The 20,852-nt window shown below is 63.5% G+C and overlaps 11 protein-coding genes across 11 annotated transcripts; 7 read left to right on the top strand and 4 right to left on the bottom strand.

Moving 5' to 3' along the window:
• Positions 1 to 71: 71 nt before the first annotated feature.
• On the top strand, positions 72 to 867 carry Q8F55_007121 (uncharacterized protein; the record flags this gene model as incomplete). The annotated part of the gene is made up of 2 exons (XM_069355561.1): positions 72 to 305; positions 340 to 867. The coding sequence occupies 2 exons, from the start codon at positions 72 to 74 to the stop codon at positions 865 to 867; spliced, it is 762 nt and encodes a 253-aa protein (XP_069207632.1).
• A 352-nt stretch (positions 868 to 1,219) lies between these two features.
• On the bottom strand, positions 1,220 to 2,097 carry hus5 (SUMO conjugating enzyme Hus5; the record flags this gene model as incomplete). The annotated part of the gene is made up of 8 exons (XM_069355560.1): positions 1,220 to 1,283; positions 1,321 to 1,400; positions 1,449 to 1,558; positions 1,602 to 1,625; positions 1,660 to 1,708; positions 1,748 to 1,831; positions 1,977 to 2,039; positions 2,095 to 2,097. 8 exons carry the CDS (start codon positions 2,095 to 2,097, stop codon positions 1,220 to 1,222), a joined length of 477 nt encoding a protein of 158 aa, XP_069207631.1.
• Positions 2,098 to 2,475: 378 nt separating this feature from the next.
• Q8F55_007119 (uncharacterized protein) lies at positions 2,476 to 2,755 on the bottom strand (the record flags this gene model as incomplete). Its single annotated transcript, XM_069355559.1, has 3 exons — positions 2,476 to 2,590; positions 2,634 to 2,700; positions 2,734 to 2,755. 3 exons carry the CDS (start codon positions 2,753 to 2,755, stop codon positions 2,476 to 2,478), a joined length of 204 nt encoding a protein of 67 aa, XP_069207630.1.
• Positions 2,756 to 2,891: 136 nt separating this feature from the next.
• Q8F55_007118 (uncharacterized protein) lies at positions 2,892 to 5,791 on the top strand (the record flags this gene model as incomplete). Its single annotated transcript, XM_069355558.1, has 7 exons — positions 2,892 to 3,004; positions 3,098 to 3,367; positions 3,408 to 3,730; positions 4,271 to 4,277; positions 4,794 to 5,120; positions 5,185 to 5,273; positions 5,331 to 5,791. The coding sequence occupies 7 exons, from the start codon at positions 2,892 to 2,894 to the stop codon at positions 5,789 to 5,791; spliced, it is 1,590 nt and encodes a 529-aa protein (XP_069207629.1).
• A 249-nt stretch (positions 5,792 to 6,040) lies between these two features.
• SNX3 (Sorting nexin-3) lies at positions 6,041 to 6,971 on the bottom strand (the record flags this gene model as incomplete). The annotated part of the gene is made up of 8 exons (XM_069355557.1): positions 6,041 to 6,072; positions 6,109 to 6,238; positions 6,285 to 6,410; positions 6,445 to 6,488; positions 6,527 to 6,593; positions 6,644 to 6,735; positions 6,780 to 6,827; positions 6,947 to 6,971. 8 exons carry the CDS (start codon positions 6,969 to 6,971, stop codon positions 6,041 to 6,043), a joined length of 564 nt encoding a protein of 187 aa, XP_069207628.1.
• Positions 6,972 to 7,675: 704 nt separating this feature from the next.
• On the top strand, positions 7,676 to 8,354 carry Q8F55_007116 (uncharacterized protein; the record flags this gene model as incomplete). Its single annotated transcript, XM_069355556.1, has 3 exons — positions 7,676 to 7,790; positions 7,912 to 7,946; positions 8,208 to 8,354. The coding sequence occupies 3 exons, from the start codon at positions 7,676 to 7,678 to the stop codon at positions 8,352 to 8,354; spliced, it is 297 nt and encodes a 98-aa protein (XP_069207627.1).
• Positions 8,355 to 8,455: 101 nt separating this feature from the next.
• Q8F55_007115 (uncharacterized protein) lies at positions 8,456 to 10,771 on the top strand (the record flags this gene model as incomplete). The annotated part of the gene is made up of 6 exons (XM_069355555.1): positions 8,456 to 8,653; positions 8,693 to 9,057; positions 9,098 to 9,206; positions 9,251 to 10,131; positions 10,177 to 10,373; positions 10,419 to 10,771. 6 exons carry the CDS (start codon positions 8,456 to 8,458, stop codon positions 10,769 to 10,771), a joined length of 2,103 nt encoding a protein of 700 aa, XP_069207626.1.
• Positions 10,772 to 10,887: 116 nt separating this feature from the next.
• Positions 10,888 to 11,571, bottom strand: Q8F55_007114 (uncharacterized protein; the record flags this gene model as incomplete). Its single annotated transcript, XM_069355554.1, has 2 exons — positions 10,888 to 11,163; positions 11,218 to 11,571. The coding sequence occupies 2 exons, from the start codon at positions 11,569 to 11,571 to the stop codon at positions 10,888 to 10,890; spliced, it is 630 nt and encodes a 209-aa protein (XP_069207625.1).
• A 241-nt stretch (positions 11,572 to 11,812) lies between these two features.
• NPR3 (Nitrogen permease regulator 3) lies at positions 11,813 to 14,713 on the top strand (the record flags this gene model as incomplete). The annotated part of the gene is made up of 5 exons (XM_069355553.1): positions 11,813 to 13,028; positions 13,070 to 13,700; positions 13,739 to 14,506; positions 14,546 to 14,651; positions 14,690 to 14,713. 5 exons carry the CDS (start codon positions 11,813 to 11,815, stop codon positions 14,711 to 14,713), a joined length of 2,745 nt encoding a protein of 914 aa, XP_069207624.1.
• A 507-nt stretch (positions 14,714 to 15,220) lies between these two features.
• Positions 15,221 to 17,127, top strand: Q8F55_007112 (uncharacterized protein; the record flags this gene model as incomplete). Its single annotated transcript, XM_069355552.1, has 6 exons — positions 15,221 to 15,460; positions 15,496 to 15,822; positions 15,873 to 16,097; positions 16,256 to 16,819; positions 16,873 to 16,949; positions 17,037 to 17,127. The coding sequence occupies 6 exons, from the start codon at positions 15,221 to 15,223 to the stop codon at positions 17,125 to 17,127; spliced, it is 1,524 nt and encodes a 507-aa protein (XP_069207623.1).
• A 1,518-nt stretch (positions 17,128 to 18,645) lies between these two features.
• On the top strand, positions 18,646 to 20,756 carry DGA1_2 (diacylglycerol O-acyltransferase 1; the record flags this gene model as incomplete). The annotated part of the gene is made up of 11 exons (XM_069355551.1): positions 18,646 to 19,058; positions 19,197 to 19,301; positions 19,409 to 19,539; positions 19,592 to 19,607; positions 19,756 to 19,765; positions 19,807 to 19,871; positions 19,925 to 20,007; positions 20,047 to 20,306; positions 20,360 to 20,373; positions 20,414 to 20,531; positions 20,571 to 20,756. 11 exons carry the CDS (start codon positions 18,646 to 18,648, stop codon positions 20,754 to 20,756), a joined length of 1,401 nt encoding a protein of 466 aa, XP_069207622.1.
• Between the last annotated feature and the right edge of the window lie 96 nt (positions 20,757 to 20,852).

Genomic DNA, 20,852 nt, shown 5'->3' with positions numbered 1-20,852 from the left:
GTCGATCGCGCCGAGTCGTTCACGCCGGCCGCCTGCCTCTGCACCGACACACACCCACAGCAAAAGCACCAATGGCCATCGCGAGCGCCAGCACGGGGGCCACGCTCGCGGCGCTGCGGCGCGGCGCGTACGCCGGCGCGACCCCTTGCCGCGTCTGCCGCGCGTCCTCGTCCTCGTCCCGGGCCATCTCGACGGCTCCTCCATCTCGCCAGCACGCCGCTGCCCCACGACCACGGCCGCGGCCGCTGCCGAGCGAGGCCGACGTAGGCGCCAAGATGCGCGCCGTGCTGCGCAACGTCGCGCAGGTGCGTCCTGCACCTCACCCCCCGCTGACCCCAGCCCGTCGTCGTCGCAGTCGCCCGCACCCAGCCAGGCAGCAGCAGCGCGTACCATGGCGCGACGCTGACGTCGTTCGCGAGCCTGACGCTCGAGCCGCACCCGCTCGTCGCGTTCTCCCTGCGGCTGCCGTCGCGCATGGCCGACCTGCTCCGCGAGTCGGGGCAGGCCTGCACCGTCGCCGTCTCCCTCCTCGCGAGGGACAACCAGCACATCGCCGACAGCCTGGCGCGCCCCGGCACCGAGCAGGCCGCGCTCTTCGCCCAGCCTGACTGGGACGGCGCGGACCCCCCGGCGCTGAGGGCCGCCGTCGGAAGCCTCACGTGCGAGGTCGTGCGTAGCGTGCCCCTCCGCGATGTGGGCGGCCAGACGGCCCCGTCAGATCCGCACGGGAGCGAGCTGTTCATCTGCCGCGTGCTGGACGCGGCTGACGGCGAGGGGACAGACTCGCTCGTCCACTACCAGAGGGAGTATCACGCCGTGTCGCGAGGCGGGGGGAGGAGGGATCTGGGCAATAGTATAGCATGGTAGGATGTACACTTCTCATTTGTGCCTCGGGCGCGGGAGCCTGCTGCTGCATCATGGGGTCATGATGCGTGTGCGTACGCGCGCGTGCGTGCTTCTGGAAGCTTGCAGTGACGCATGACTGGCGGCGCAGATCTTTGCACCTTTGCGGCGCCTGCGCCTCACTGCCGCCCTTTGCCCCGTCAGCACGTCAGTGCCAACCGCCTCCCCCCGTCCCCACCCTCATACGAATACAATAACATGGCTTGGTTCAGTCTCTAGACGAGACGATGCAGTGGGGGACGGACAGACGACAGAGACCGGGAATCACGAATGCACGGGTGCGCGGCGCAGCTGGCTGGGCGGGCTCTACCCTGGTCTACTTCTGTCTGCGTTCGCTGGCCTGCGCGCGGATGCGCTTGTCGTAGGCCACGCGGTCGTTCCTGCGCGGGTTAGAGGATGTCGCCTGGATTAACCCACTTGAACATCTGGTACGCGTCCACCTGGGCCGGGTCGCCAATGTTGGCGTTGTCGAGGAGGTCCTGGATACCGAGGACAATCTGAAGGTGTGAGTGCTGCTTTCGACGAAGTGCGAAGATAGCACCCACCTGCTTGATAGTGATTGCAGGCTTCCACGACTTCTCCTCGTCGAGAATCGACAGACAGATGGTGCCCGAAGGGTAGACGTTGGGGTGGAAGAGGGGCGGCGAGAACTTGCCTGCGGGGGTTAGTTGCGTCCTGCTCCCCGTGCAGCAACTAACACTTCGGAGGCTTCGTGGGGTAGTCTATGGTCAGCAGGCGTCCGTCGGTGCAGCTTACCATCGGGGAAGGTCATGTTGACGACGTAGATGCCTCCCTCCCAGTTGGTCTGTTGCGTCAGTTGGAGCTTGAACCTCAGTCAACTCACGCCCTCCTTGCCCGGGATTCCGACCTCCCAGACCATGATGTTGAGCGTGCCGTCCTCCTTCTTCTGCGGACGCGCGTAGAAGCCCTGTGAAAGTCGCGTCAGCACTCGGGCCGCCAGCAAAGTAAACAAGGTGAGGTGGAGGTGGTGTGCGCGGGATGTGACGGCTACACCTGGGGCAGAGGGGGCGGGGGCACCGGCGTGTCCTCGTGCATGTGTGCGAGTCACTCACGAAGGGGTGGTCCTTCCTCCATTGCTTGCGCTCCTCGGTCAGACGAGCAGTGGCCAGAGAAGACTGGAGGATGGGGTCAGCGTGCGGCTGGTGGGCAGATTGTCAGCCTGCTGCTCACCATTTTTTGTGGTGATGCTATGCGGTGAGGCGTCTAGATGAAAGGTATCGCCCGAATGAGGGAGAATGAGAATGGAGAAGTCGAGTTGCGCGACCTTGTTGCCTTGATAGCGTCAGACTGTCCGTCAACTTGTCCACTCTCAAAACAAAGGGTGAGCGAGCAACTTCGGGGGAATAGGCGCGCCGACAAGACTGGCGGGCCTAGTGGGGACAAACCTCTTGTTCCAACACCACTCCCTCTCCACAGCGATAATCAATGCATACAACAGGCTATAGTGATTCACAGTGAGAGACGATGCGCGAGGTACAATGCAAGCGCGCGCCAGCTGGCGTCTTGCAACGCCGAGAGACGGTAGAGACGGCGACATGGCTCTTGGACGCACTACGCCCCGCCGCCGCCTGCAGCGATGACGCTCCTCGCGGCCTTGGGCACAAAGTCGCGGCTGCTCTTGGCCGCGAGGAGCGTGATGACGAGGCACGAGGCGACGAACGCCGTGCTACAGGGTCAGTTCGGCGCGGCGGCATGAGATAAACACATACAACTTGTAGAAGGTCGCGCGGGAGAGCTGGCGCTCCTCCTCGGACGTGCGCGAGGACGCAAAGATGGCTACGGGTCAGCTTTACACTCGGGTAGACCCACATCGCAGGTTTGGCAGGCCCATGGTTGTTGCTGACGACGATGTGACAATGCCGAAGTGCGCGCGGCGCGGCGGCCGCTAAATGTTGATCACGCCGCCCATGACGCCGAGTTGCCTCCACTCTGACTTTTGACAACACACTCGCGTCCACTCGCTCGACATGTTCAAGAAACGATCACGCCCGGCGTCGGTGCGGCCCAAGGCTACCGAGCTGGAATCAGAGCCCGAGGCGTCTGCTACGCCAAGCGAAGTGGGGCCAGAGGAGGATGAGAGGTGGGTGCTGCGCGAGGAGGTCGTTGGGTACCAGGTCGGCGGCCACCTATGCCCTCCTCGCCCCGCTCTGTTCTTTGCAACTGACACACGCAGCGCCAGCATAGAGCAAATGCTTCAGATGCGCAAGTTCCGCCGCGCGCAGCAAGGCATCGAGCTCGAAAAGCTCAACCGCGGCGAGGGCAAGAAGAAGAAGAAGGGGCCAGAGGAGATCGAGCTCGACAAGTTTGGCCTGCAACCCTCTGCTGCGGGGCTACGGAAGGAGAAGGAGGCCGAGCCGACGACCGAGTCTGAGCGCGCAGCGCACAAGGTGCGGAGCAACAACTTTACGCAGCAGACGAATGCGCTTGACGTGGACAAGCACATGTGAGTTGTGTAGCCAGCCGGAACCCAGCTCACGGCCCAGGATGGCCTACATCGACAAGGAGATGGCCAAGCGGAAAGGCGAGGCGACCGACGAGGTGCAAGAGGAGGCGGCCGACCCGCGCGAGGCGCTGTACGGCCTGGCAGAGCGGTACCAGGTCGAGGGGCTCAAGGTGGACTCTGACGACGAGGGCAACGTGACCAACAGCATCGGCATGCTCTCAGCGATCCCCGAGATCGACCTGGGCATGGAGAACAGGCTGCGCAACATTGAGGAGACGGAGCGGGCCAAGCGCGAGCTCATCGAGGCGCGCAAGGCCGAGGCGGCCGCGCCACGCGAGGACGACCCGTTGGCCGGGCAGCGGTGTAAGTCGCGGCGTGTGGCAGCGCTGACACGCAGTCTACCGCGGGCAGCAGCGCGAGACCGACATCCACCGCGAGATGGCCAAGGCGCGGCGCGAGGCGGCGGGGCTCGAGCCGCAGCCGCAGCGCGAGCGGCACCACCGGCCCGAGATGGCGACTGATGAGGCGGTGTATGAGCGGTTCAAGAAGCGGTGGGTGGGGTGGGGCGGGGGGGGGGCCGAGGGGGAGGGAATGCTGACTTGCTGCAGGATGAAGCGTTAGGACGCGGCGGCGCGACCTCATTGTTGTACAACATGTCAGTGATGCATTTGTGTGCATGGTGGGGAGGGGGATAGGGGAGATTGCGCGAGGATGAAGGAGGTGGAGGGGGGGGGCAGGGCAGGAGATAGAACAGAACCAGAGACGAGCTCGCGGAAGGGGACATGGACGCAACCTTACGCTGCAGTACGACGCCGAGCCGACGGCCAACAGGCCAAGAGACGAGCCAGTGCAGTGGAGATGCCACCGCCAGCACACCCAGCACACCCGATTAATCGCCCGCAGCGTGCCGGTGCGTCGGATGGGGCTCATCCGACGGCCCGGCCAAGGCAAGGCGCTACGGTAGCTGCACGGCGTGCGCTAACGCCGTCGCGGGCGGGGCATGCATGCGTCGTTGGGCGGAGCCACAGCCAGAGCCAGGCATGGCCAGCCGCCGACACCTCCGGTAGCTCTGCCCGCCAATTGCCGCTCGAGCGGGGCGGGCCGATTTCCCGGACCGAGTGGGGGCGGGGTGGTTGGGTGGGGTGGGCCGTCAGTCGTCCGGCACGGCGATAGCTGCTGCTGCGTTCTATCTTGCTCGCAACACCTCTCCTCTCCTCGACGACAACGACAATGGCAGCCCCCGTGTTCACCGCAGACATCGCGCTCCCCGCGCAGACAACGCTCGGCGAGGGTGCGTCCCCTCCCCCCGCTCGGCTGACACACAGGCATCTGCTGGGACGCGCGCACGCAGCTGCTGCACTGGGTCGACATTGACGCGGCGGACATCCACTCGTAAGCCGCCCCCCCGGCACCCCACTGACCGCAGGTACGACCCCGTGACGCGCAAGCACGGGGTGGCGCACTACGCGTCCACCAAGACGATCGGCACCATCTCGCCCCGCGCTTCGGGCCCAGGGCTGGTCGCGGCGTTCGACACGCGCGTGGTCCTGGTCGACCCGCCCAGGCCCGCACACGACGGCCTCGCGCCGCGCGTAGACGACGTGGAGAGGGCTGAGGTCGCTGCCCCGCTTGACCCCGCGCTCGTCGCGGCCGGCGAGGTGCGGTTCAACGACGGCGCGAGCGACCCTGCTGGCCGGTTTGTCGTCGGCAGCTGTGCGGTCGATGAGAAGGGGAACAAGGGGGAGCTGTGGAGGTGCGTTTGGGGAGCCAGCTGGGCGAGCTGCCCTGCCCCCAGCGAGCCGTGCTGACACCCGCAGCATCGCGCCCGACGGCACGCAGAAGAAGCTCCTCGACGGCATCGGCTGCTCGAACGGCATCGACTGGAGCCTCGACTCCAAGCTCATGTGTATGTGCTGCCCCGCCCACTCCCACCCGGGCCCGCTCGCTGACGCTCGCTCGCCAGACTACATCGACTCTGAAATCCCCGAGATCCACGTGTTCGACTACGACATCGACACCGGCTCGATCGCCAACCGGCGCGTGTTCGCGACCGCGCCGCCCGACATTGACGGCGTGCCCACAAAGGGCGTGTTCGACGGGCTCGTCGTCGACGGCGTCGGCAACGTGTGGAGCGCGCGCTGGGCCGACTCCCGCGTCGTCGCCTACGCGCCCGACGGCACGCTCCTCGCGCACATCCGCACGCCGGGCGCAAAGTCCCCCACCATCCCGGCGTTTGGCGGCGCCGACCTCACCACCGTGTACGTTGCCACTGCGAGCGCAAACCTCGCGGGCGAGGGCGACATCCAGGCCCAGTTCCCCCACTCGGGCGACGTGTTCAAGATCGAGGCGGGGCCGTCGACGCCGCTCGGCAAGGCGCTCGGCGCGGGGTGGAAGGGCCGTGTCCGCCACAGCTTTGGTGGTTAGGGGGTGTAAGCAGTGATACAGGAGCGATACAGGAACTGGAATGCAAAAGCCGAAGCAGGTTGAAGTGGGGGCTGGTAGCTGGTCAGCTGTCGCCTGTTGCCCGGCGCCTTGCCCGTGACCCGGCCCGACGCCCGCGGACCTCGCCACTCCTGCCGCTGTCGCCGTCCCACAAATCCATACAGCACAAACAACGAAGAAACCAGAATCCAATCCAATCCAATGCACATGAATGTGGAGCCGCAACCATGCCTAGATCCACTGAGCCTTGTCCCACGACGGGTCTGGGGATCAGCGTCGCAACACACACCCCTACTCACCCTGCAGGAAGGCACACAGCACCTTGCTCCCAGTCTGGAGCAGCGGGTGTCCAGCAACAATCTCGAGGAAACGCTGCAGGCCCTCGCGGCGCTGCTCAATGACGTCGTCGGTGAACCGGTTGGTGAAGACCTGGGGAGTTGGTAGCTGGACGGACAGCGGTAACACCTCAGCTCACCTTGCCGGGCAGCGGGGGGATGTTCACCCGCGTGCTTTCCCTCTCGAGAATGTCACGGAACGCCTCAAAGTCAGAGTATCGCCGGCGCACAATCGAGTGCTGCACCTTGAACGCGGGGATGTTGGTCTGGCGTCAGCCCGATCGACGTCAGTGTCCTCACCATGCACACAAGCTCGTAATCCGTGTACATCTTCCTTCCCACGCCTGGGTTGTCAGTTCTGGTGCCCACCCGCCTCACTCACCATGCGTCAGGGGATTCCGCACCTCGATCTCGAGGAAGGACTCCGGCACCGCATACATCTCGTCGAACTGCAGTGAACGATGAGCTCCGGCGACGACGTCGATGTGGCAAGACTCACTGTCTGAGGACGGCCAGCAATCCTGGCCATGTCGGAGAAGGTGATGCGCTGCGACGAGTCGACGCGGGCGAACGGCGAGTGGGTGGCATCGGCTGCGCGGTCAGTCTTGTCGGCGGCGGCAGTAGCCTGGACATACGAGTTGGCTGGTGGGCGGGGACCTGGGGCGCAAAGGAGGACTGGACTGCTGCGGGGGTGTTAGTGAGAGCCTGGTATGTGCATGGGTGTCTTGTGCCGTCTTGTTTGGCGCTGCGTGGATGGAGGGAAGGCGCCGAGGGAAGGTGGGGAGAGAGGGGCGATACCTACGTCCGCCCTGCTGCTGGTGGCTCATTGTCGCTACTGTTGTTGCTGGGGGTGGTGGTGGGTGGTATGCGAGTGGAGAGTTGGGTCGAGAATGTGTAGCTGCTGCTGCTGCTATGGGTGTTGTTGTTGTGGTGATCTGGGTTGAGTGACAAAGTGGAGGAAGGATGAATGAGGACGAGGGTAGAGGAGAGCAGTGTCCAAGCGGGCCGACGACGCTGACCAGATGGTCAGGTGTGGGGGGGGGGTGGGCGGGTTGCCGCGGTCGCCTGGGTAGGAGGGGCGGGTCTGTGCTGTCCTGGTTGAATTGGGTGGGTAAAAGCAATAGCGCAACATTAGGGCGGCAATGTCCCTATTAGATCCAGGTCGGATATGCTCCCGTTTCTAATCCATATTACAAACCGACGACTACGACGCGTCTATTTGATTTCAAAGTAGAAGCTAAACGGTCAAGCCGCCGAAAGTAGTCGCTCGCTTGCTCACCCTGGCCCACCAACCCACCCAGCCTGGCCACTGCCGCCCTGGCTGGCTGCCCGCCCACCCGCCGCCCGCCACCCGACCAATGTAAACCCTGTCGACCATGTTTCGTGTGACATGCGGGTAACACTGTTCCCCGCGCGCGCCGCGCTCTCCGCTCATTGCAACGAACGTAACAACAACTTCCTTGCTCTTCTTTGACTATCGACTTCTCATCCACACCAATCTCCTATCGCGTCCTCGCAACACTCCGCAGAAATGGTGGACGCGGCTCGTCCTACAGCAGACAAGAGCCCAAAGCCAGGCGGCACAACGCCATTCCAGTCTGGAAAGAATGAGAATGCCGTGCCGACAAACCTCATCACATATAAGGGTGAGTGTCATGCGATCGATGCTGCGTCGCACCTCGCCCTCTCTTGGTGTAAGACTGGCGTCGGCGCTCTGTTCGCATCCTTGAATGCTAGGTAGCACAACAAGAGGCTAACTCCATACAGGGAGGCGCATCCCCGCACGCATAGACCCAGATGCCGTGAGTTTCATACGGCCTATGTATGGATGGCCCATGCGTCGTAGTCGGCCGCAACAGGGCAATGGACCGAGCCCACCGACCGACTGCAAGACTTGGTGCAAGCAGCGCAGCGCCGCGGGTTTGAGTGCTGCTAGGTCGTGCCGCGTCACACGTCGGAACGCACCAACGCTACGCACGTACCAGCACGCGTGTTGCCAGAAACGCAGGCCACTTGCAAGGCCAACCCGACCGACTACATATCCGACACTAACATCTACACAGAGCATCCTGCGCGTCGTCGAGATTATGGCATCGAGCTTTGGTGCACCAGAGCACCACATCACGCTCGCTCTCCGCGATGAGAGCGACAACCTCGTCACCCAGACAAACATTGCTGCCAAGGTGCAGAGCAAGGAGACGCTCAAGTAAGCCGGTTGGGGGCAGGGCTAGGGCTGACGACCAGGCTCGTTGCTGCTCCGGTCACCGAGGCCCTCGCGGTCGTGGCCTCCCTTCATGCAGCAAGAGGCAAGATGGAAGATGCCAAGGACACTGTCGTGCTCCCCAACAACGCCGAGGTGCTTCCAGCCAAGCTCGCGCTCTTCAACCTTCAAAAGTTCATCAAGGAGGATGACTTTGCGGTCGAGTTCATGCTCAAGGGTGGTGTAAAGATCTTGGTCGACCTCGTCGAGAAGGACGACAAGACGGGACTTACGGGAAACAGCTTGGCCGTGGGTTACAACTCCTCGTTTTCATCTAACCCATCCCAGTACGCCTTGCAAGGTATCCGCGGTATCATGGAGTACGAGACCGGCTGGGCAGACTTTTCCGACAAGTTTATTGACCGTGTCATCTATGTTCTCGCGTCATCGAGCGCGCCGAATATTGTCCGACCCGCGACCGTGATCTTGCGCAAGCTCGTCATCGCGTCGCCAAAAACGCACAGTTCGCAGAAGGGAAAAGCCAAGGCTCGCGAGTCTGATGCAGTCAACGTGTACGGCTTTGACCGCATCTACACTCGCATCAATGAGGTCGACTACCAGGACGGGCATGCCGGCCCTGCTGCCGAGAGAATCTTCAGACCTATTGTCAAGCGCCTTGAAGGCACTCGGGATCTTGAGGTTGTCGCTCAGAGGTGAGGACATCGCCAACTCGAACGCGTGCTGACAGCCCAGTCTCGCACTTATCAACGCATGCCTGAGGACAGCTCAGCAAGAGGGAAGCAAGCGATACTCTGATCTCATCAATGTCATTGAGACTTTGGGTACCCGGAAATATGTCGGGGTAGGTTCCATGTGCACCGATGCTGGGCAACCTAACAATCACAGCGTCTCATCCCTACGAGCTCCAACAACATTGTCGAGCCGCGCATCCTCGACTTCCAGACCCGCTACGCAAACGTGCTTCGTTACCACTCATTACGGCCGGTCCGCCCGCAGACCAACTCGACGCATGAGCGGTTCCTGAGTGACATTTGGATCGCCGGCAGGCTGGATGTCGAGGACACTGGTAGCATTGCTTCGCCCCGACCCAGTATGGCCGACTACCACTCGACAGGACCTCGAACATGGGAGGGCTGGCGTCGAATGGGGTTGTCGATCGACTATGTCGAGGACACTGATCCTTTGGTGGAGACGGAGCTCTTCCGCTCTGTCGGCGAGCTCGGATTGGAGTGCTTGGTGAGTGCGCAACGACGACACAATGCTGACGGTAAGCACTACTACGCGACGCACGAGGACAACTTCCACAGTGTTGTTCTGGAGCAGCTGGCTCGTCCAGCTGATCGCCGGTGCCCCATTGGCAAGGCCAGCGCCGAGTGTGTCAAGGTGCTCTACGAGCACTACAAGATCTCGCAGTCTGCCCAGCGTGGTGCCTCGCACTTCCAGCCCTTCATGCTCAACTTCCCTCGCGTGCACTCGCTTGTTCTCAGGTTCTTCCTCCGCATGTGGCAAGACTCGGAGTCAAGACTGGACGACTTTGAGCGTCTCAGCTACCTCGTGCGCAGCCAGGTCCGCGTTTCCTTGGCAGACGAGCACACCAAGAGCTGGATCAACCTCGAGCACGACTTCCTGGGAGCAGAGTACCGCAACATCCGTGATCGACAGATGGAAATGATCGACAAGGAGGACGGTATTCTCGAGCGGCCAGCCATGGCGGCCCTGAGGGAGAAGGCGAATCGGGAGGCTTATGATGTGTTGGCCGAGCAGAGGTGGGTTCTCAAGGGCTGCTGTGATTACCCGCTGACTTGCAACAGGGTCATGTGCATGCAGCAGGGCAGCTGGTTCAACGCGGCACATGTGCTTACCCCCGGCATCGAGTCGTCTACTCGAACGACCCTGGCACGGCCGCTCCGCTTCGTGCGACTTTCTCCCAACCGGAGGTTGCTGGCGTGGGGAGAGTACAATGAACGTACCTCGCACACGCCTACGTTCGAGAGCCTGAAGGAGACGAGTGAGTGGAGTTTGCCACGATCGAGTGCCGTACTGACACGCCCAGTCGACCTCGCCAACGTCACGTCTGTCAAGGTCCAGACCGGCTGTGCCGTGTCTGCTCGATCGCCAGACATTGTGTCCAAACTCAGCTTCTCGCTCATGTCGGGCAACGAGGTCAGCTTGCTGGACCTCGACGCGATCCATGCCGCGCAGTTTGCCGAGTGGACAGACGGCATCCGTGTGCTCAAGGCCGAGGCGGGAATGTCGACCAAGGAGTCGTCCAACTACGTGCACATCTTGACCGAGCTTGCGCTCAAGGTGCGCATGCTGGATATCTCCGGCGATGGGATCGAGATCCCTCAGAAGGTGTCGTTTGGCCCGGCCCCGCGCAGCACCGACTTCTGGTTTGCGAGCTAGGGTGAGGAGCGAGCGCCGAGCATCTTTGTGGATCTATCGTATAATGCATGTATTATGTTGACAAGAGGTGTGTTGTACAGCCAAGCACAAGGGTAATCCGGTCCGTCCCCTCCCCCCTACTCCTCCTCCTCCATTGCCTCCTCTTCGAGGTACCGGTCGTCCGACTCTGGCGTGTGGGTGCCGATGCTGCGGTCCATGTTACGCATAAGCCGGAGGTCGTCGCTGTCGTACTCTGTGCTCTGGTCGGGGTCGCCATCGCGGTCCTCGAGGCTGGCGTCGAGGTCTACCTCGTCTCCCTCTGGCTCGTCGAGCTCCGGGCTAGGGGGGACAGGGGACGCGGGCTCGGCGCCGCGGTCCTCCTGCCTGTGGTCGTGGTCGCTGGGCGTGGGGGACTGTAGGGCTCGTCAGCGCCCAATGCCCGCCTCGCTCCCTCGGGCCAAACATACCGGCGCGGCCTCCATCTCCATCTGCGTGAGCCGCCGGCCGAAGGGCAGCAGGAAGCGGTGCCCGAACGCGTTGATCGCGTGCTTGTCGTCCTCGAGCGCCGCCTCCTCGTCCGACAGGTCGGCCGCGTCCTTGCCCAGCGCGACGCCTGCGGGCCGCTTGCCGCGGAGCGCGCGGCGCGCGGCGCGTTCGACGGCGGCTGCTGGCTCGGAGGAGGAGGAGGACGACGCCGCAGCCGCCGGCCCCCGCAGGCTCGCGTGCACCCTTTCCCGTGCGCGAAGCGGGTACGCGTAGAACGCGTACAGCGTGTCCCGGCGCGCTTGGGGCAGCGGCGGGTAGTTTGTGCTTTCGAGCATGGGCAATGGTGGATGGGTGGAAGAGAGGTTTGTTGTTGTTGACCGGTGTTGTATGGGATTGGTCCCGCTAGTGACTGGGGTTGTAATTGTAATCTCGCCGATTAGGGGTATTAGGGCGAGCATTAACATTGGGCGAGTGCGATGCCACTGTGCTCGATGACATCAGGCTCGATATCGACACCTCCTTGTCCATCTCACTTCCTTGCTCACGCTCCGCTCCGCTCCGCGCGCAACGCACACCATGGCCGAGCACATCCTCGGCCTCCTCTTCGTCACTTCGTCGGCGAGCGAGCGGCACATCTTCCGGTATCCGCCCGACCCGACCTCGCCGCTCGACCGGCTCTCGCAGCCAATCTACCCGCAGGCGACGTACACTGCGCGCGACACGACAGTCGACACAAAGTCGCAGCGCTCCCTCTTCCCACGGCACCGCACCGACGCGAGCAGGGGGAGCGTGAGCGCGTCGCGGCCGCACACGCTGTGGTCGAGCGCGCACTCGCGCGGCAGCCGCCTCCGCGCCGGCAGCAGCGACGGAGGGGGCAGCGGCATCGGCCCCTCGGCCGGCGGCTCGATCCACTCACACGTGACAGAGTACGGCTCGGAGGCGGTGCACTCTGGCTCGAGCTCGAGCTCGGACGACAGCGACGACGGGCTGTTTGCGCGGCGCGCGGCGGCGCGCGTCAACACGCCGGCGAATAGACGCTTCTCGAGCGAGACCGAGGGATCGCACCGCGGCGCCGGGAGCCTGCTTAAACCGATGACTGAGATCCCGGAGCGCACGCGGCGCGACTCGCACGGCGAGAGCGAGGGCACGACGCGGCCGGGCGCGCCCAACCGCCGCCGCAGGGCAAAGGACGACTTTATCGAGGCCCAGTACACTTACGCGCTGGGGTACCCGCTCGAGTTTTTGGCCGACCTCCTCACGCCGAACAGGACAGAGTGTAACCGCCGCTTTGAGATCGGTATCGACGACCTCGTGTTTCTTGGGCACCCCGTCAGTGTGAATGCCGACGGGCAGTGGGGGTATCCTTCCGACGAGTCGTCGCCCGAGCGCAGTGGCGGCGACGACGAGCCGCGGCGCGTGTCGCGTGGCCGGCGGATGGACACGGACGGTGCGTTACGGCCGGTGGAAGAGCAGCCCGAGACGCCGGTCCGCCGCTCAGGCGTGCCCGAGGTGCTGGGGTCGAACGGCGAGGCTGTCGACACGCCCGCCGTGGCTGGCGACCGCGGCCGCCAGGCGACGACCATCGACCGCTTCCACCTCGTCCTCATCCTCGACAAGCCCGACCCCAAGCCCGAGACGGACACGGACGACGCGGGCGACGTGTTCAACGAGGCGTACCGCGAGATCGCGTTCAAGTGGACCGCCGCGGCGTTTGCCCTCCAGGTAAAGGACAACTGGGTGGGGCGCGAGACGAGAAAGATTGCGAATCTGCGCGAGAAGGCCATTCTCGAAGGTGCGTCCGTCGGCGTGGGGCTAGTTGACCTGACTCCGCAGGCATCCCCGTCATGGAGTGCCTCCGCGAGGTGATCGAAGTGTCCGACCTCGGCCGCTCGCTGCACGAGCTGTTTAACGCGCTGCACAAGATCAAGCACAAGCCGTTGAACTCGCTCTTCTCGCACCTGTCGACGACGCTCACAGTCAACGTTGGCACAATCCCGGTGACCATCGTCGTACCGCCGCGCTCGACCGACACGGACGCGGTGCGCGCGGCCCAGGAGGACGACGACGACTCGGCGTCGAGCGACTCGGACTCGGACGACGGGTTTGCGGGCTTGGTGATCGGGCCCGACGGCTCGCTGATTGCAAAGCAGCCCGAGCTGCGCGTCGAGCCGTGGCAGACGCTGCTCATCCTCGACCAGGACGAGGCCGGTGACAGCCGCGATGTCGTGCCGCGCAGGGGATCGAAATCCCAGCTGGCGGAGGACGAGCTCATCAACGCACTGCTGTCTGCGTGCGACGTGTCGAAACCGCTGCATGAGATTGCGCACTCGCTGCGGTTTGACCTCGACGGCATTGTGATCCCGCTCGCACGCGAGCTCGTGCAGAACAAGCGTGCCATCCTCATCGACGTGATCAACATCCGGTTACGGACGATCCTCATGCCGACGAGCGTCTCCGACCATGAGTGAGCAGGTGGACGTCGAGAGTGCTGACAGACCCCAGGCGCACCCTCACACAGCACAGTGTCAGATGGCAAGTTGCGTTCCCCACCCTGCCACCCCTGATCCCATTCATCGCCATGCTGTCCTCGACCCCGGTTCCCTTCCGCGACATGCTGCCTGCAGAAGCCCAGACAGACGTGAGCAAGCGCGAGGTGTACATCCAAGCCATCACCTGGCTGCTGCGCAACGACCTGGTGCTGCAGTCGCACGTACGAGCGCGGGTCGTCGCCTCGCCCGTTGTCAAAGAGGCGGCGTGGAGACGGATGTGGCATCGGCGCCGCAAGCGCTGGCTGCGGGAGAAGGTGCGCACCGTGAGCATGACGTCGAACACGTCAAACTGGAGTAACACGTCGTCTGGGGTGCTACCGGGCGCCTCGCCTGTGAGCGACAAGAATGGGCTGCCCAGCAGCGAGAGCTTTGCAGCGCGGGTTCCACGCCCGGCAGGCAGCGTCGACCGCACGTATGAGCGCGCGCTCGAGTTTACGCGCACACTGTCGCTCGACCCGTCGTACCTCGACTCTGACAGCGAGCTCGAGTTTGACTCGGACGTGGACGCCGACGGTGATGGCGGCGACGGCGGCCGCAACGACGCCGAAGGCGACTGCCAGGTGGTGCAGTTCAGCCTCAAGGAGAACGAGCCGACGCGCGTGCCCAAGTTCCACGAGTCGTTCATCTTCAACCCTGCGCGCGCGCAAAAGGACGAGGCGAGATGGCTCCGGGTGATCCGGCGGACGACGACAGACGCGGTGCTGCAGAGTAGATTTGATCTGTAAGTGGGCGTGCGGGCAACGCACTGACCCGGGCCCAGATGCGTGCAGTACCTCGACGGCGTCGCGACCTTTGAGGAGGTCATGTACCGCACCGGGCTGAGCCGGCGCGAGGTGGACAGAATCGCCTATGTGTACAGGGACCACGTGAGTGGGATGGGTGTAAGCACTGCTGACGGCCGCAGCTGGTGCTGTCGATCCACCCGTAGTGAGCGCCAAGCACGCATTCGACATTGTTGTACCGTGCCCGATGCATTTCCAACGGCCACCGGCGATAGTCGCGCGTAATCGTATCTCCGCAGTGTCGGAGCGGATGTGGTCGAGTCGAGGCGGGTGGCCCCAGCGCGCATGCGCGAGGGGTACAAGAGCAAGCGGCCGCGACTGACAGAGCGCAAGCAAACCGCAACGCAACATTGCTGCTTGCCGTCGCGTAACCAGTCGACATTGACATTTGCCAGGCACAGCCAAGCCGAGTCGGTAAAGGCCGAAAAAACATTGGCCGTGGTTTCCGCTTGCCGCGGGGTGAGATTATTTACTCGAAAAGAGCGACACTTCGTCGCATCGCGTCCATCGCTCCACACTCTACAGCAACGCTCAACAGAGGCGACGTAGCGAGTAGCGCGCGCTGCTCCTTGCACACGACCTTCAGCCCAAACACCACAACTACCAACCACCACCCCCAGGGTCGTCCCCCCCCCCCCACCCACCCACACGACATGTCGGACGCAGACAGCGAGAAGGGCCGCGTGCCGGCGCTCGCAACGCCCAAGGAGCGCGGGTCCTACCCCGCCGGGTTCGTCGGCACGGCCTACCGCGCCATGGACTTTCTGGTCGAGCACGGCGTCGAGGAGCGCGGGATCCAGCCGCGGCCAGAGGACGAGCGCGAGCGGCTGAGCACGTGGAGCTATGTGCAGCAGTACGTGTTCTGGAGTGCGCTGAATACGAACATTTTGTCGGTGGGTCGGGCTGTGCTGGCGGCGGCTGACGCCAGTTCTCCGAGGGCATGCTCGGCCCCGCCCTCTTCGGGCTCGACTTCAAGGCGACCGTCCTCGTCGTCGTGCTGTTCAACATTGTCATGTGTGCCCCTCCCGCCTGGCTGGCCACCAACGGACCCCGCACGGGCATGCGCCAGATGGTGCAGGCGCGCTACGCCATGGGCTTCGTGCCGGCCATGGTGATATCCCTCGCAAACTGCCTCACGCTCCTCGGCTACCTCTCGCTCACGACCATCCTCGGCGGCCAGTGCCTCAGCCTCGCGAGCGACTCGAGCATGAGCTGGACCGTCGGCATTGTGGTTGTCGCGCTCATCGGTGTCTGCGTAAGTCAAGTGCCACTGCCGCCAGCGAACTCACGCCCGCCTCCCCGCAGCTCTCGTTCATCGGCCTCCGCGCACTCCACTACCTCTCCCTCACGTCCCTCCCCGTCGTCGTCCTGCTCTACCTCGTCCTCCTCGGCGTCACGGGCAGCAAGCTCCACCTCGTCAACAGCGACCTGGCAAAGGCGGCGACCAAGGTCACGGCGTCGGGCGTGCTCGGGTTCGGCGCGAGCCAGGTGGGCTTTTCGGTGTCGTATGCGGGGATTGCCAGTGATTTCGTGAGTGCCAGCGGTCGAGCGGAGCGAGGCTGCGAGGCTGCGAGGCTATGACGTGGCCCGGGCCAGACTGCAGGACGCCGTCGGCAACGTCAGCTGCCCAGCGCGAGCTTGTTGGCCCGCCCGCCCAGCCAGCAATGCAGCGCTGACCCACCCCCCAGACAACGCTCCTCCCCGCCTCAACCCCCCGCCTCCCCCTCTTCTTCGCAGTCTACTTCGGCCTCTTCTTCCCCATCGTCCTCATCCAGCTCTTCGGCGCAGCCCTCATGCTCGTGTCCTTCAGCATCCCCCGCTGGAACGCCGCCGCCGAGGTCGCGGCACCCAACCTCCTGTTCACCGTCACGGGCGAGAGCCACGCCGCGCGCTTCGTCATGGTCCTCTTCTGCCTCAGCGTCGTCGCAAACGTCGCGCCGACAATCTACAGCTGCGGCCTCAGCGGCACCGTCGTCCTCCCCTTCCTCACCCGCGTGCCCCGTTACTTCCTCGCCATTCTGGTTATTGCCATCGTGCTGCCCGTGGCCATTGTCGGCGCAAACCACTTTGTCTCGGTCCTGTCCAACTTCCTCGCAGTCCTCGGCTACTGGACGGCCCTGTACCTGCCTCCGGCTTTGCTCGAGCCCCTTCTCTTCCGCAACCCGGTCGACTCGACGACCTACCCGGTCGCCATCTGGAACCGCATCGGCAAGCTTCCGATTGGCCTCGCCTTCATCGCCAGCTCGTGTGCCGTGGGTGTGGTGTTTGGTGTTGTTCCAGGAGCGCGCGTGACTGACTCCCATAGGGCATCCCCCTGGCGGCTGCTGGCATGTCGCAGACCTGGTGGAATGGCTGGATTTCGCGCAAGATTCCGGGCGGAGAGTGAGTGCAAACAGAGTTTAGCGGGGCCCGGAACACGAGCCCCTGGTGTGCGCGGGTGCGCGGCAGTTGTGCTGACAATGTCACCAGCGGCGACCTTGGCTTTGAGCTGACCTTTGCCGTCGTGACGCTCGTGTTTGTGCCCCTCCGGTACCTCGAGCGCAAGTACACTGGGAGGTAAGCGGTTGTTAGGGTGTTATAATCAGAGTCTCTTGGAGATGAACGTGGCCATGGCGCGGTTGAGCACGTCTTGGTCGTGGTCGTGTTTGCAGTCGAGTGTTTGTTCTACGTGCGTGGGTGTACATGCCACGGCTCGTGGATGAAACCTCTCCTCCCCTCCTCGTAATGGCCGCTCCCCCTCACGTCCCTCACCCCCCCACCCCACATTCGCCGGTCCTGAATAGAGTGCCGGCAGCCTGGCCCTCCCTGAGTAAATCGAGTAAATCTGGCTTTCTATCTCCCACGCATCATAGCCGCCCGGCGTGCCGTGGGCGTGCCGTGCCTCGATCCCGTCGCCGCTGCTCATCGCTCGCGGGGGTGGTATTTCCAACAACCAGTCGCCCTTGGTCGGTCGGGCACGCGCCGTGGGCAAGCTGCGCGCCGCGCCGAGGGCGACCCCCTCGCTCGGCGCGGCGCTGTGCACCGCCCGGGCGCCGTGGAGCGAGCAGCAGCGGCGCCGCTGCTCGGCGCTGCGCGGCGCATCAGGCAGCCGGCGGCTGTGGGCTTTGGGCCCACTGGATGCCCATTGAGCGCTACTCGGGCGCAATCATTAGCGACCCTTGGGCAGCTGGGTTCTGGGCCTGGCACGAGCGGCACAACGGGCCAGGCGGGTCAGTCGGGTTTGGCGCTAGTGCAGTTTCTGGGCGAACATGGGCGACACTTTGCGTACCCACGCACAATGAAGCGCGCAGATAGCAGCAGTTGCCCATGGCGATTCTTTCCGACAAGTAAATAAAAGATCGAGTGGAGCACTGCACGGCACACTGGCAAACGTTGTCGCTGCCCACGTTTCTGATGATGCAGGCAGCGAGCACGCCGCATTGTTTTGAATGGGTGGCAGCAGGCGTCAGGGCTGGCTGGAGCATACCCCTCCCCCACCCCCAGCGACGCCGAGACGCCGAGCCGAGACGGAGAGGGGGGACGGACGGCGGCACGGCGGCGGCCGTGCCTGAGCCGCGACTTGTCGTTCTCACGACTCTGGCTGCGAGTTTTGTAACTGCTGCCTGCTTGCTGTTCTTGCTCTGCCGTGCCGCGCGCGGCACGATGCATGCTGCCTGCCGCAAGCGCAAGCTAGGCCATGTTTGGGTCGTGGGTCGTGGGTACCCGAGCCGTAGTTGCAAGCAGCAGCAAGAAGCAGCTGACCGACCGAGGAGCCCGATGATGGCTTGCTGCGATTGTTGCTTGCCTCAAATCGACGTCGCACGCTGATAACGCCTTTCCTTTGTCTGTGCAGATTGCCCCGCGACGCAAGACGCTCAAACGCAAGACGGCAGCCCCGCAAGTCGCAAAAACCCTTGAACTCCCACGCCTGTACGCCGCCGCGGCTGCCCGTCCCCCTTCCCCTTCCCCACCTTTGCCTTTGGGGTCCACCCACCTGCGACAACATTTACACCGACAACCCGTTCACCACCACTATCTCCCACTTCCCACACTCATTCTCTCGCACCCACCCCCCCGCACCCTCATTACTCTCGGCCCAATGGCGTCGAGCATGACCTCGTCACCCCCGAGCTCGACCAGCTCCCTCTCATCAGCAGCAGACCACCAAGACAACGACCACCACATGAACGGTTACAGCCCCATCGACGGCCCTTCCCACGTCGTCACCCAGCTCGCACCCTGCCCCGGCAAAGAGTCGGGCGGACTCCGTCTCCGGCTCTCGTCTGCCGTGGCCGACGCGACCATTGACGCGACTCCAGGCAAGCCTCAGGACAATGCTAGGAACAAGGACGCCGTCGCGACCAACGGCTCGGTCGGCGCCACCACAAAGACAAAGCAGCAGCAGCAGCACAAGTCCAAGCCAAAGTCGAGCAGGCTCAAGAGCCCAATTCTCGATGCCCTCAAGCTCCCACCACTGAGCGAGATCTCGATCCCGCGCCCAGTCCAGATCAAGTGAGTAGAATGCATGCCCGCTGTTGGTGCAGCCGCCGCCGCCACCGCCGCACGCACCGTGCACACCACGGCGCATTCAACAGCCGGTCGGCGTTCGCGTCAACCGGTGAGCAAGGTCATGGCTGACAACACGCTCAGGTTTGCGCCATTGCACATTCCACCCCACCGCCGACTGCAGACCGCGGCCGTAGCGACATTTGCGCTGCTTCTCCCTATCACGCTCATCCTGTACCTCTTTGCATTGTGAGTGCGACGACGGCGGCTTATCGTGTGGCAGGGGCAGGCAGGGCCCGGCCCACCACCCCACCCTCAGCGTACGTAGGCTGGACCCCCAAGCTAACACTCCACAGGTCATTCCCGTGCACATGGCCAGTCCTGGTCCCATACACAATCTGGGCGCTCTACATCGACAAGGCACCAATACGCGGCGGCCGCCCAAAGGAGTGGGCGCGCCGTCTGTCCGTCTGGAAGTTCTTTGCCCGTCAGTACCGTCTTGCCCCCTCCTCGCTCGTTCTTACACTGACACTGCGCAGAATACTACCCTTGCAGGTGAGTGGCTGCTGCAATCGAGATAGTGCGGCGGGCATTGTGCGGATGCGCAAGCCGCGCGCTACCCGCGACATTGTTGTTTGTTTGGCTGTGGGCCAGCCGCGGCTATCTCATAGTGCGACAGTAGCTGACCACACGGCTCTTGCAGTATCGTCAAGGTAAGCCACTAGGTGCTTGGTTCAAGCTAACATGGCCGCAGGAAGCAGATCTGCCCGCAGACAAGCGCTATGTCTTTGGCTACCACCCTCATGGCATCATCGGCATGTGCGTACGGCGCGCCGCGACGCTGTCTCAGCTGGACATGTGCTGACGATCAGGGGTGCCATTGCCACGTTTGCGACAGAGGCCACGGGCTTCTCGGACAACTATCCGGGCATCAGGCCAAACCTCCTGACGCTTGGTGCGTTGTCGGCGGCCGACTCCCGCTGACCGCTCGCAGAGAGCAACTTCAACATCCCCGTCTACCGCGAGCTGCTCATGTTCCAGGGCATCAGCTCTGTTTCTCGCCGTTCATGCCACAACATTCTCTCAAAGGGCGCCGGCAGCGCAATTGCGATTGTCGTTGGCGGCGCCGCAGAGTCGCTCTCTGCCCACCCCGGCACGCACGACCTGACCCTCAAGAGGCGGTTCGGCTTCATCAAGGTGGCCATCCGCGAGGGTGCCAACCTCGTCCCCGTGTTCTCTTTCGGCGAAAATGACGTGAGTGGGGGGGGTGTGAGCGCGCGTTCGGTGCGGTGCTGACTGCTGCCCAGATCTACGAACAACTGTTAGTTGAAGCTGATCTGGAGTGCCCAACTAACCCCCAGTGCCAACGAGAAGGGCTCGACCGTGTTCAAGCTCCAGAAGCAGTTCCAGCGAGTCTTCGGCTTCACACTCCCTCTGTTCCACGGCCGTGGTATCTTCAACTACAACTACGGTCTCATGGTGGGTACTTGCTCGAATGGTTACCCACTTACACCCCAGCCATACCGCCACCCCATCGTCTCGGTCATCGGCAGGCCCGTTGACGTCGAGCAGTGCGATGACCCATCACCGGAAATGGTGCAGAAGGTCCACCAGCAATACATTGATGAGCTTGTCCGCATCTGGGACAAGTACAAGGACATCTACGCAAAGCACCGCACTCGCGAGCTGACCCTTGTGGAATAGAACTTTTGTTGGCGTTGTGTGGTTGTGCCGTGTCTTATTAGATTGTTAGGTCTGTCTGTCCATGCGCTAGATGCATTCCGAGTGTATACTGGGGGG

This window comes from Vanrija albida (assembly GCF_041260175.1).
Source record: "Vanrija albida strain AlHP1 chromosome Unknown contig_5, whole genome shotgun sequence".
NCBI classification, from domain to species: domain Eukaryota; kingdom Fungi; phylum Basidiomycota; class Tremellomycetes; order Trichosporonales; family Trichosporonaceae; genus Vanrija; species Vanrija albida.
The sequence above is the reverse complement of the archived record's forward strand: the minus strand, read 5'-3'. Positions and strand labels throughout refer to the sequence as shown.